Source organism: Papilio xuthus, unplaced genomic scaffold, assembly GCF_000836235.2.
Source record: "Papilio xuthus unplaced genomic scaffold, Pxut_1.1 DF824992.1, whole genome shotgun sequence".
In the NCBI taxonomy this organism is placed as follows: Eukaryota; Metazoa; Arthropoda; class Insecta; order Lepidoptera; family Papilionidae; genus Papilio; species Papilio xuthus.
Window position 1 is genome coordinate 3,498,671 of NW_013533657.1, and position 12,900 is coordinate 3,511,570.

The following is a 12,900-nucleotide window of genomic DNA, read 5'->3' on the forward strand; positions in this document are numbered from 1 at the left end:
GTTTAATCATTATATCTAAGATACAATAAACATATTTAGTTGTACCGTTAGATTTACGCGATCTTCCGCTTTGCCAACATATTGCGTTGCTTCAATCATAATCATACGTGAGTACAGCCTAAGGATTTTAACGTTTTTTTTTATATACTGAGAGCTATTTCTAAGTCACTGATTTTTTACGATTTGTAGATAATATTAATGAAAATATTTTAAACGGCTATGAGCCGTGATAAACAAGTTTTGGAGTATTTTACATACATTTTAATTCCAATTATTATTAAAAATCCAATGAACAAAGATCATGGCATGATAGTGTTTTTGCGGTCATTTAGTGATAGCTCTACAGAGTTTTGATGACCAATATTTTTTAATTGCAACTGTTTTTTTTGTATTGTTAAAATTTTTAGGCTAGTTTATATTTCTATATAAGTTAGATTTGTTAACTGTGGTGTGTTTATATTGCACATGAAAATAGCTCCTTTACAGCCTCATTTACGTACGTTTCCTTTTATTATAGTCTAAAGATGTGATAAATTTTATAATTAGTTTTTATTTAAGGGGCTGATTACACCTAAAATCTATTTACAGAAATTGTAAAAAATAACTACTATATTTTTTGGAAAGTGTTATGTTTATTTTTTTAGTTATAGTTTAAGATTAAAGCATTTTATCAGAGTATTTTAATAGCATTTTACAAACTATTTTATTCGAGGCATAGATTATCAAAAACTGGTTTATTAAAAAAAATTGTGTGTTTAAATGCAACATTTTTGGTTATCTGTAAAAATATTTTTATTTCGTTCTATTATCTGGTTATATCTATAAATTTACGTTATTTCAAATTTTTTGTATGTATATATAAACAAACGCCCTATGTATTGTGATGCTACCCTTGTCATATTTGAGTCAGTATTGTTTTTTTTTCAATAAAATGGCTGGTCCAGTATTTAGTCCCATGACCGACAAGCAAGTTAACTAACAAGTAGCCAAGTAGAATTAAAAATAAGATTTAGGTGTCGTCATCGGCTTAAACAGAAAATGGTGTTGCAATTGTTTACCGTTAGTGTACCAGCTGATGTAAAGAGGCTGTAAGGATCTGTATGTAGTCAGCATTATGTATATGCTTTAATGTGATTTTTTAAATGTACTCTTTATTATATTAGTATCATCATTCTTATATAATTAGCGAACTAACAAAGCGTTTCTAATATTTTTTTTCAATTCATAGTGATTTATATTGAGATCAAAATAAAATACAGAGTTTATTTAATTTTATGAAAAATATACATTGTGTAAAATTTTATTCATTAGTCGCCCGTCGGGCTCAAATAAAAAAAAAGAAACTATATGAAATGCAAAATAACAAGTCACGATTCTTTTAGAAGTCGCCATGTAGTGGAGAAAAATAAACGTGCCATGATATTTGTGGCTAGATATCTCTTTTATTTCATCTCTGCTTAACCCCACCCACCCAAGACATCCTTTTGTGTAACTATAGCGTGGGATTCCATTGCTGAAACATCGTCCTTGTCTTTGTAAAAACTGAACAAAATGTTTCTGAACGAATTTTTTGGTAGTGAAAACTAAAAATTCAGTGTAACTGGTCATCACTTTAGTAAAGTGAATAAAAAAAACATTTAATAATATGTTTTTTATTTATTTAGTTCAACAGTCTACCACAATCTCTTCTTTGACGACATTGGCGTCTCCTGCCGGTGCCAGCGTGTTGTCAACTATAGGTGCTGGGCTCTTGTAATAAATGTTGCTGGCGTGATGCTCCTTCAAATACTCCGCTCCCATCTCATAGTATTCCTCTTTCGTTATACAGTACTTTTCGAATTCGTTACTTCCCGCAAAATCACGCGCTCCATACCAAGCGTCCAAACTTGCATCTTTCGCCATTACCACTTTGTGGGTAGACTGGAACGGTCGCATTTCGAGCAGTTCCCTTTCTAATCTCTCTTTCAAACCTAAAAAATATTTTTTCTTTTAAAACTTGTCATAATGGTCCAAGTGTCATTGTCGAAAAATTATTTTAAACTTTAGCAGATATTTACTATTTAATCTACTCTAAAGGAAATGCCTTTAGAGTGTTATTATCGTTGGTTTCTAAACAAAAAATATCTGTATAAACCATATCGTCATCCTTCTTATTATCTTTACCAAAACAGAGATTGCAATCTGTTCTATACAAGGATTTTGGTGTCAGAAACCTCCGGTTAGTTACTGTTAACCAATTTGTGAGCTTGACTTGTTTAAACAACAAACCTGGAAACCGAGAGCAGCCGCCCGTGAGGAAGACATTGTTAGCTAACAGCAGCTGGTCCTCTGCGCTGAAGTGCTTGAACACGTACTCCATGGTCTCCGCCAGCCCAGCTTCCAGGTTGCCCAGCATAGACGGCTGGAACATTAGTTCTGCAGCTCTGTAGCATTACATCGATTATTATAACAGTACATTATTATTAACTATCCCAAATTTATCCAGATGTTGTGGACCTGAGTGGTTCAATGGCGAGATGCAGCTGGTGGTGCTGGCTGCTGGTCTGCTGCGGCTCGTGCTCCCGCAGTGCCTCCTCCAGCTCCAACAGCCGCTCCCCGTCCGCTTCTGAATCTGAATCCGCCTCCCGGCTGATGCTGTGCAACAAAGGTTTTATAATGTGAAGATTCTAGATGTATCAACAGTTGTTGTTAGATTCATGAGCGACGTGAGCCTACCTTTTGTAGACGTCCCAGTCGGAGTCTCGCGTTCCGAAGTCGTCTCCTGCGGCTGTGAGGCGAGAGATGACGCGCATGCGCTCCGCGGCGGCGGCGGTGCGTCGCCGCAGCATGGCCGCACGCCGCGCGCGACGAGCCTCGCGACGCTGCACCACCTCGCGGTACTACACACAGGTGACACAGCCACACTTAGACTAAATTAATGATTTCTTAAGAATGCTCTTAGTGTAGATTCTTTATACTTAAACGACACTAATGGAAACCCTTTTTGGCTACTTAATGAATAAAAATTATTGCATCATGTACATGAATTTTGTAGAATATAAGAATAGATTTAGGTTTTTGGATACAGATTTTGTATTATTTAATAATTTTTTTATGAAAATTCCACAAGCTAAAGCTGTACTGTAGCGTTTTATCATACTAAAATTTTGTGTATATACGATGTTGGCGAGTTACCTTGGAGCGTGTGTCATTGAGCCAGGCCTGGAGCGCCTCAGGATCAGCGGGCGGCTGCAGTCGGCCCGAGGGTTTTGGCTCCGGCAACTCCCCCGCGCTGGCTGCGGCCGCCGCCGCTGCGATGCGTTGCTTGTTTTTCTCTATGCGGGAGTTCACATTTGTAATTTGCCTCTGAAAATGAAAACACAATAAACTTAATTCATATTTACATAAACTGTTCAGACAATATTACAAAATGTCAAAAGAAATATAAGCATAATATAATAATACACTAGAGACTTTGTGACTTCAGTGAATTTTACTTACCTGAAGATCTTCATAGTTTTTTATGTCAAAACCTTTTATGGCCTCATTAAATTCATCTGTATCACCATCTTCCATTATTTCCTGTAAATAAAAGATATGTATATGAATGAGAAACTAAGTGGAATATCAAATAAGATTAATATTGCATAATTATTGAAACATACCTGCAATGCAAGCAACTGGTTCATCTGTTCTTCATCTTCAGCCAACCTCTCCTCTCGTTTCCTTGCATTTATCTCTAAAAGTCTGCGCGCCATTTCTCTCTTACGTTCCTTTTGTTGCTCAGCTATGAAATAAACAAAGAAAAATTGAGACTAAGTTTTACTAAGCATATTTTAACAACAAAAAATTGTATAAACCATTTAATCCCTTAATTTTCTGCCAAATATGTCAAAATGTTGTACTACTATTAAAATATTATCTACTAGAACTTGAGAGAAAGTCACTACCTGTAAGACCTGAAGAACTGGTTGATTGTACAAATGGTAATTGTATCCTTTTCACATTGGCTTCATAGTAATCGGGGTTTGCCCATTTTCTTATTTCTTCCTGATAATCCAAAGCTATTGAGCAGTGTTCATGAAGAATTTCCTCGATACGAGACATTGTGATTGCATTCACATGCACTGGGTACTTCAACTGTAGTAATTTATGTAAATAGCATATCATTTCACTTCCACCTTAAAAAAAACATAGAAAAAAAAGAAATAGATACTAACTAAAGTAATTTTACACACATCATTACATTTTAACCTTACCTAAATTGATCCTTCTTGCGTGATGAGCAATAACTTTGCCCCTTATAACTGGTATGATATGTATTGTGTGATATCCACAGTTAACAATCAAAGCCGAGTCTCCAATATCATTCTTGTACATACTGAACAGTGAATCAACTCCGTAGCTGACTGCAGGTATACCATATCCCTCAAATAACAACTCTGACATCACTGAAACAATTTATATATGAATAATTAAATAATATAATTAAATTCTTATTCTTAGAAAGTTTCAAAGACTTTTTTTGGTATGAAACCAGAGTATTGTTTTCGTTCTAATTATTTTTGATGGGACAATTCTTGTATAGGGTTACAATTTATTTAAAAAATCTAGTAAAAACTAGTGCACTATCAATACTTAAATTATCTTTGTATCAAAGATAGTGATTAGTAGGTTGGAGTCTAAAAATTTGTATGCAAAAGTAAAGTATATTAAAAATGTAATTTATACTTACATTGTCTGCAGTAATTTGGTGTGACAAAAGCTTCAGTTAAAACAATAGGATGAGGCACATTGCCTTCACTATCAATGCCTAAATGCGAGAAAATGTAGTCAAGTACTTGCTCTTGTACCTCAAAGTGAGTTACTACATTTTTATCAAACTGAGTTTTTAACTGGAATCTTAAAAAATGTAATGCAGTTTATATAAATCAATAACCATTATATTATCTAATGTGTTATTTAATTTATTATAAACTTACCGCACCGCTTCAATGTTAATAATATCGTTTCCTATTTGAATTGGCGGAGTGACCGGTGGTTCGGCATCTTTCTTACATCGATCCTTCCGTGGTCGGGCTATTAAATTCTTAAAAATTAAATGTGGTTCATCGTATATTGACCAACCGACTCTACACTGGTATGAACCTATAGGAAGTATTGTTAATTTTTATTTCAAGAAATCACAAAATGATGCAAGACAATATTGAAAACTAACCATTATCTATAACCAAAGGTATGTGACCAAATTTTAATGTAGGACCATACTCATGTACGATGTCAGGGACAGTTTTATAGTCTTTTAAAACTAATACATCTTCCATTATTCGGGTATATATTTTTATAATCAAAAATCCAAACAATAACTTTAATTCACTCTATCACTAACTGTCAAACTCAACAGCTGTCATCTGTCAAAATTTACCACACTGTTTTCATAGAAAAAAAACAGTTACCATAGAGTTCTACAATGTTTACAGCAAAGAGTGTTTATACAAATTGCATTACTATTACTTGCATTACAGCAGGCAAGTCTGAATGTAGGATTTCACGGTAAAATCTACTTAAAAATAAAAAAGGCATTTACAGGATTTTTTGGTAGCATAAAACTGATAGATGGTAGCCAGTGTCTATTATCTAAACAACTATTGGTAATCAATATAAGAAATAATTTTATTTTGTAATAGGGTTTTCAAACTTTATTAAATAAAACTGCTTGCTTTTTCAGTTAATACATTTTATTCGTGTTAATAAGGGAAACAGTTCAAGCCTGAAAATCTATATCACATCTACTTTATAATTTTTAATTTATAAATAACTCACAATACAATCTATCAACGTTATATAATATTAATATTATTTACCAACAATAAACATTGCTTAGGAATGTGTTTGCAAAAAAAGCCGACAAACGTTCAAAAATAGATGTTAATGAAAAACAATAAATTGAATAGTGATCTGGTTACAACAGTTATATACGTTTATTTACAACTATGTAATACAGGTTCTTTTAAACAGTATTTTTGGTACTGTTGAGTATGACACATAATATCTCAAATAAATGGCTTATATACAACTTGTAATACTATATGGGGGCCTACATTTGAAACATTGCTATTGCCAAGCCCATTTTGAAGACCAACAAACAACAATTAAATACTCTGAATCCATAACATACGAAGCAAGTTAGGCTTTAGCGCCCACGGCGGTGCCGCCAGTCTGCTTGTCGATCTGTTCCTTTTCCAATTGCTTGCCAAGGTATTCCCTGGAATGTCACATTCATAACTTAAAAAAAAGATATTTAAATTTAATCTAATTACGTAAAAATGCTGTCCTCCTGCAACCGTTAGTTTTAAAGACATATTTAAAAGTCACATTGTCACAGTCAAACTATTAAGGTTACAGGACGTTACAAAACCATAAAAATAACGACCTACTAGTCGGGTCAAAGTAGAAAACAAAAGGCTCACCAGTTGTGGACCATGAGCTTTTGCACGGCGAGGAGGGCCTCGTAGCGCACGTTAGGGTCCTCGTGGCTGAGCAGGTACATAACACGCTGCTTGCCGCCCAGCTGCTCGATAATGCTGTCAATGTAATGCACTTTTATAATCACCATCAATTATTACACGATGATTGTTAATTAAAATAAGGACCCACTATCTGGTGAAACTTGTTTAAAATTTGAGAATTTTCTAACTGTTAACTTTTTTTACAAAATTGTTGCTAGTTATCTCAGTTTACATTGTCACGACAGTCCTTGGGCACTGCCAGTTATGTCACCATTCCACCAGATGTCACCATTCGCTGAATTGAAACGCGGAATACTACCACTTGACCTCTCTCTTGTGTGGTCGTAGTATTGAGCCGGTCGAGATGGCCCATTCATATTCCCAACAAATACTGCGCTCTAATACTTTATAACGGAGTACGCACGGAATTAAAAAAAAACTAAATAAGTAGTCCAGACTATTTTCTGCATCTGTGAGAAATGTCATGAAGATCTGTTAAGCCGTTACGGAGATATCTTCTAATTTAATAAATGAATAAGATGAATACTAACTGCTTGCCGCGTGGATAGTGGCGCACGTATTCGCCGACGTCGTAGCAGGCAACAGCGAGTACGACTGGGTCGCGGCTCTTCTCCAGCAGATGTACCAGCGTGCGCAGCAGCTCCTGCCCGCGCTCGTTCAGCCGCGCCGCGTTCTCGCGCCAGAACTTCGCCGACTTGTGCACCGGAGACCATTCCAGGCTACAAATATACATCAAACATAAACAGCTCTCATTATCAAAAATGGATTCAAAAATGTTGATTTTACATTCACTTAAATCATGTCAATGCCGTGTCTGTAAAAAACTGTAGATACTATATTTTATTCAAAAGAACAAACTTAAAAACAGTTTAAATAACCTAAATGCTATATAAGCCATATTAATTGGGCAATTTGACCATATAAAACATTCTATTACATAATTATTTTTAACAGTGGTAGAGCCCGCTTTAACATATTCGCACGAATCGGCCCGGCTCGCCCGGTGAAATACCACGACCACACAGAAGACAGGCGTGAAGTGGAAGCAATTCCGCGTTTCGTCTGATGAGTGTGCGTCCCGGAGGCCAAAATTAGTCCTTTTCCCTTCCCACCCTTTTTCTTATAAGGAAAGGATGGGAAGTGGACTTTCCGGATGAGAGGATGCATGGAAAGGGAAAATATTTTTTTTCTGGGCATCCTCTCCTCCGTCGATTAAAGGTAGGCAACGCATATGCAATTGCGTATGTCTATGGGCAACGGTCACTTTGCTATTTCAGCGATTTCAGGTGGCCCGCTCGCTCGTTTGCCACTTTGTGATATATAAAAAAAAATAATAAAAATAAAAAATATCCATAACATTGTACAATCTTACCGGCCGCTCTTGACTTCGGTGGCGTACTGGTCGAAAGAGCTGAGGTCCTGCACGGAGGCCTGCAGGCGCTCGTTGAGGAAGTCCACGTCGTTCATGATGTCCTCGTCGTCCGAGCGCTTCTGCTCTAGGATCGACAGCTGTTTCAGCACCTTGCATTGCACCATCGCGATGCAGTGCTCTTTCGCTACCTGACAAATTCACACAAATAAATTTGCTAAAGTTTACTATTTTTGTAATTTGAGAGCTATAACGTCACCATATGTCGCTCAAATAACCTATTTATTTCATAATTTCGTTAATAACTTAACGTCTTTTACATGAAATGCTTCATGTTTTACCTGGTGATCTTCAGGCTTCTCAATAAGGTTCCTGAAAACAGCAAGGACGATGCGTGTGACCTTCTCCTTGACGGAGTCGCTCAGGATGTCGGCAAGGATCGGAATGGCATTGAACTTGTTCATCTTCTCCGCCAACAGCGGGTTGAATGTCAGCACCCACAGGCAGAATACCAATTGGTATTGCACCTGGAATAAACAACAATTTTCATATATTAAAGAAAAACAATTTTCGTAAAATCCTGTAAATTTAAAAAATTTCAACAATTTTTTTTTACTTTTTTGACATAGGTATTGTTCTTATAACATTAAATTTTTTACAATATCATATCGACTTTTACTATTTTGACAAAATAACTTGAAAATAAAAAAATCATAATGGTCAAAATATGAAAGTTGAATTGAAATTTAACACTCATGAAAAACTGTTTTCCATTTATTATACAAACCTGGAAATTAACTCTGGACGCGAGGATGGAGAGGAGAGTCGATATGCCATCAACAGACAAGAAGGCAAAGCGGTACTCATCCACACGGAGCATCATCTGGAGACAGCGGGCCACCGACTGGATGTAGTCATTGTTCTGAACAATACGAAATATTTACATAAATATTATATTAAACATAATTTATATTAACATTATTTAAAATGTCAGTCACATTCCAGTTTAAAATCTATTAAAATAATTCAACAATACGATAAAAAAATAAATTAGTAAAAGCAATCATAAATAGAACAAATTTTTAACATGTTAAAATATAGTAGACAAATATCTTTTGAAGCATCATGTAGTACATCTCTGATATAACATGGTTAGTACTAATACATATTGTAAACATATAACAAACATATCCATGAAGATATTTAAATACCATGTTAAAGAGAAAACGTTTATCATCATAAATCTACTGTTCAGTGGAGATTCATGAGTAAGTAAGGATCTTAGAACTTATATATATTAACTATTTTATTAGTGAAGTTTAAAAGTTTAGGAATTAACAAATGTTTTATGTTAACTAACACAAAATGTCTAACAAGTTATAAAAGTAAAAGCACAAATAACCTTGAATAATACTTACCTTAAGTACATTTTTATACAATATTAAACAAATACACCACTAACCTACTATCAAGCAAGAAGCGAAAAACAAGACTTGGTGATTAATGGAAAATTAAATGTAAGCATGCATCATACATAAAGTTAAATGTTAGTCCATTTTAGGGTAATATCAATACAATAATTAGTAAATAATAACATAAAATTAATCACTCGGTTTCATTGTTAAATGTAGACTTTAGACATTCAGATCTTGTGTTCATGTACACAAGATGTACCTTATGTAGACCGGGCAACAATTCCTCATGAGTTTTGGCTTCATCAAAAGAGCTGTAAAGACTCGAATATTTCTCGTGGGCTGCCTCATGGTCCCTCTCCTTGTGCTTGGGCTTATCGGCGGCGAAATGCTGTTTCTCGTGCAGCAACATAACCTGCTCAGCATGCTCTAACTCGGCAGACACTTTCTCCGCCTTACCAGAAAACAAACCTCTCAATCACACAATGCACTCATGTTCACAATGCTCCAACGATGACTTGGTAATGCTGATGCATAATGTATTAAATACAAGTGTCTTCCAAATATAGCATACCATCTTATTTCATTCTTTAGCATAATATATAAATGTTTTATAATCTAGATTAAGTTTGAAATATGCTTAAAACAATAGATTTAAGCTATGTAAACAGTACTAAGGAGAGGTTTAAAACATACAGTCCAATTTCTTACGAAATGTTACATAATCATGATATGAATCCTCAAGAATTCTTTGAAATTGTTTTTATTTAGTTCATACACATGAAAAAATAATAACTGATATAATTAAGAATAACAATAGCATATATAAAAGCATATGTTTAGAATTTCGATCTGATTGATCTGATACCCATATTCATTGTAATCATAAATTCTGTATGTTTTTTGTGAGATTGTATCTATTAATAATAGTTTATGGATGAATTTTTTTTTATAATTATATCTGTAAAATGAATTTAAGAGAAGCAATATTAGAAAATGATTGAAGTAAAATGATATTTAATGACAATATAGAAATATTTTGAAAACATTGCCAAGGCCTTCAATAGGGTTGTCCAAATGATAAAAGAAATAAGAGAGTGATATCTATGTATATGAACATGAATTGATATAGTCTAAACAATGTAAAAAAAACAAGTGTGAAGATTACAGAAATGTCTTAGTAATTTTTAAATCTGAAATTATGTCCTAGCTTGAGCAGGTGCACTGCCCTGTCGCTTAAATTATTATGACTATGATTCAAAGATATATGTTTCTAAATGTTCTAAATGTACTGCAAAATCTAGAAAATATTCTTCCTTTCTAAAAGAGCATCCAAAGCTCAGACTGCTCATGACTGATAAAAAAAAGAAAATTCCTTACATAATGAGCACTTTTATCAATTTCTAAAGTTTATAACAATATTAAGAGCATTCTATGTAGTCAGTTATTTGACACAACAATTCTAGTGTAGATAAAAAATAATGTCTTGATTCTTTTTAAAGTCCTAAAATCTTTATCCAATGAAAGAAGTTCTTTGGAGTGAAAAATACAGCAAAATAAATGAGCAGTTCCATGTTAGTAAAGATTATCTAAACCCATAAACAAATTAATATTTGTCAAGATAAAGATATAAATCAACAAAAAAAAACCCAAATAAAAAATGAAAGATAATCAAACTCTATTCTCATGGAATGTTACAAAATGACAGCCAAGCATTAGTAATTATTGAATAACGAATCAAATATTTGAATCATAAACCATAATTGTAACCATGCAAGGAAATTAGACATGCAAAATACACAGTAATAAAAATTATTCTTACATTCATTTTCAGTTGGTCCTTCAGCCAAGACAGATAGAAATGTAAGTCACTCTTTTCCATGAGACTTGAGTGCCAGCATGCAAGCTTGGCAATAATACGAGCAGTCATATGTTGTACAAATTCATCTTGACGGTTCAACAGGTTTAAGAATGGTTGCCAGACACTACCATGTCTGGATTCACGGAAAATCTTCACCCTCGACTTATCTTCCTATAATTTACAATATTATTACAAAAAAATAATTTTAAACTTTACATATTCATTTTTAAGTTTGACTTGAACATTAAAATACTTACAGATAGAATATCGTCAATTAGGACAAGGATGTACTGGATAGTATTATCCTTGGAGATGTGGGTGATCAGATTGAGGAAGACATCTGCACAGGTTTCGGGGTTTTGGTCTGGCAAATTCTTCTGACCACGCTGGTCTAAATTCACTATATAATCATGATCACGCTGAGTGATCATCTGGGACCTAACATAAGAGAAAAATATTAATATTAAAGATTTTCAATAAAACAAAAATTATACAACTAATCAATACTTACTGCAAGTAAGACTGCCAGTTGATCTGGGTTTGGCGAATTTCACTAGCCCTTATTTGTAACACGCTAGTAGCCGCAATCATATCTGTTTAAATGAATAAATCATGGTAATCTATGGCTTAATTTCACCTTATTTTGCGTTACCCCTTTTTACATGTTACAACTACTTACCGATTTTATCGTCCCCAAGTGTAGGGATAAGTTTGCTAACGTTTTCTACGTTAATGTTAGCCATTTTGGCTATTATAATGCACGAAGAAAAACTTGATAGCAATTTAAAACTTTTTAAATTGGAACTATTTTTTGGAAAAGAGAAAAATTAACAGGGCTGCCTCAGCTGAGAGGTCTTGTGACTATATTACGTGAAGTTTGCCAATACTGAAATGATAAATCATCTTACCTTCTCTAATGTAGACCCTTTTCGCTGAAAATAAAAGAGATAGATATATTATTCTGGTCTGTGGATGACAGCTTCAGATCAGTCTTGCAACATAAGACAAAATGACCAAATGTCAAAGTAAAAGAACATTCAAATTTGGACAAAATTGGAAAATAAGAATCGCTGTAGTTTTGTTAAAAAGTATTTCAAAGTAACAAATATTTCAAGAAAAAATAACTTTTATTATTCAAAAGGAATATTTGAGTGTAATATTCTAAAAAAAAGTCCCTTTAAAATAACACAGGGTCTTTATATTCTTATTCAATTATTCCAAAAAAAGTTTGGCATATCATAGTCACATACCTATAAATAAATTTATCTGCCTTGCAATAAAAAGATTTGGTTAGGATGATTTAAAATTGCGCGGCTTAATCGTTGATCGATACATACTTAACAAAACTTACTTTTTTACAACTTATTTTCAAATAGCACAACTTAATGTCACTGTGCTTATCTACATTTATTGTGTTTATCATAACATAACCTAAATCGTATGCTAGCAGCAAATTGCATCTAGATTTTACTCACGGTTATATCTGTCGCCATCTGGATTTGTCGTTGTTTTCTGGGCCATATTTCCTTAAAATTTTGTAATACCACTGAGACAATAGTGCTGAAATTTTGTTTCCTGCTTCATAATCAATTTTTAGTTAACAACTTCTCTTTTTGTATTACAGATTCATAATTTGCTTTTGGACCCGTGACACATTTCTCTATAAATAAATTTTGGGAACTGGCCAGTTCTTTTGTCTGACTGACTTCTCTATAAACAAAATTAATCTGTCAAAGTATTGACCCGAAT

The 12,900-nt window shown here is 33.9% G+C and overlaps 2 protein-coding genes across 5 annotated transcripts; both read right to left on the reverse strand.

Annotated features, from left to right (window-relative positions):
• Positions 1-1,646: 1,646 nt before the first annotated feature.
• On the reverse strand, positions 1,647-5,347 carry Arp5 (Actin-related protein 5). The gene is made up of 12 exons (XM_013324281.1): positions 5,198-5,347; positions 4,962-5,127; positions 4,715-4,881; positions 4,239-4,430; positions 3,930-4,160; positions 3,645-3,766; positions 3,481-3,561; positions 3,175-3,345; positions 2,716-2,879; positions 2,497-2,634; positions 2,269-2,423; positions 1,647-1,970 (listed from the first exon to the last, which is right to left on the reverse strand). Exons 1-12 carry the CDS (start codon positions 5,301-5,303, stop codon positions 1,666-1,668), a joined length of 1,998 nt encoding a protein of 665 aa, XP_013179735.1. The 5' UTR covers positions 5,304-5,347; the 3' UTR covers positions 1,647-1,665.
• A 583-nt stretch (positions 5,348-5,930) lies between these two features.
• Positions 5,931-12,777, reverse strand: VhaSFD (V-type proton ATPase subunit VhaSFD). 4 transcript variants are annotated; one of them, XM_013324576.1, is made up of 12 exons: positions 12,627-12,777; positions 12,060-12,083; positions 11,663-11,744; positions 11,409-11,589; positions 11,113-11,322; positions 9,553-9,744; positions 8,666-8,800; positions 8,220-8,405; positions 7,882-8,069; positions 7,040-7,228; positions 6,450-6,563; positions 5,931-6,244 (listed from the first exon to the last, which is right to left on the reverse strand). In XM_013324576.1, the coding sequence occupies exons 1-12, from the start codon at positions 12,670-12,672 to the stop codon at positions 6,166-6,168; spliced, it is 1,626 nt and encodes a 541-aa protein (XP_013180030.1). In that variant the 5' UTR covers positions 12,673-12,777; the 3' UTR covers positions 5,931-6,165. The 4 variants fall into 4 exon arrangements, with proteins under 4 accessions (XP_013180030.1, XP_013180032.1, XP_013180031.1 ...); XM_013324578.1 differs by lacking the exon at positions 9,553-9,744; XM_013324577.1 differs by lacking the exons at positions 12,060-12,083; positions 12,627-12,777 and adding an exon at positions 11,831-12,027.
• Between the last annotated feature and the right edge of the window lie 123 nt (positions 12,778-12,900).

What these genes read in the sequence shown, in the direction of transcription:
- Arp5 (XM_013324281.1), bottom strand. Translation starts at nt 5,303, where the DNA reads ATGGAAGATGTATTAGTTTTAAAAGACTATAAAACTGTCCCTGACATC. An exon ending in CAGTTCTTCAGGTCTTACAG is followed by an intron (nt 3,767 to 3,929) that starts GTAGTGACTTTC and finishes TTTATTTCATAG; the next exon opens with CTGAGCAACAAAAGGAACGT. An exon ending in CTCGCCATTGAACCACTCAG is followed by an intron (nt 2,424 to 2,496) that starts GTCCACAACATC and finishes GTAATGCTACAG; the next exon opens with AGCTGCAGAACTAATGTTCC.
- VhaSFD (XM_013324576.1), bottom strand. Translation starts at nt 12,672, where the DNA reads ATGGCCCAGAAAACAACGACAAATCCAGATGGCGACAGATATAACC. An exon ending in AACTGGCAGTCTTACTTGCA is followed by an intron (nt 11,590 to 11,662) that starts GTAAGTATTGAT and finishes CTCTTATGTTAG; the next exon opens with GTCCCAGATGATCACTCAGC. An exon ending in CGTCCAGAGTTAATTTCCAG is followed by an intron (nt 8,406 to 8,665) that starts GTTTGTATAATA and finishes TGTTTATTCCAG; the next exon opens with GTGCAATACCAATTGGTATT.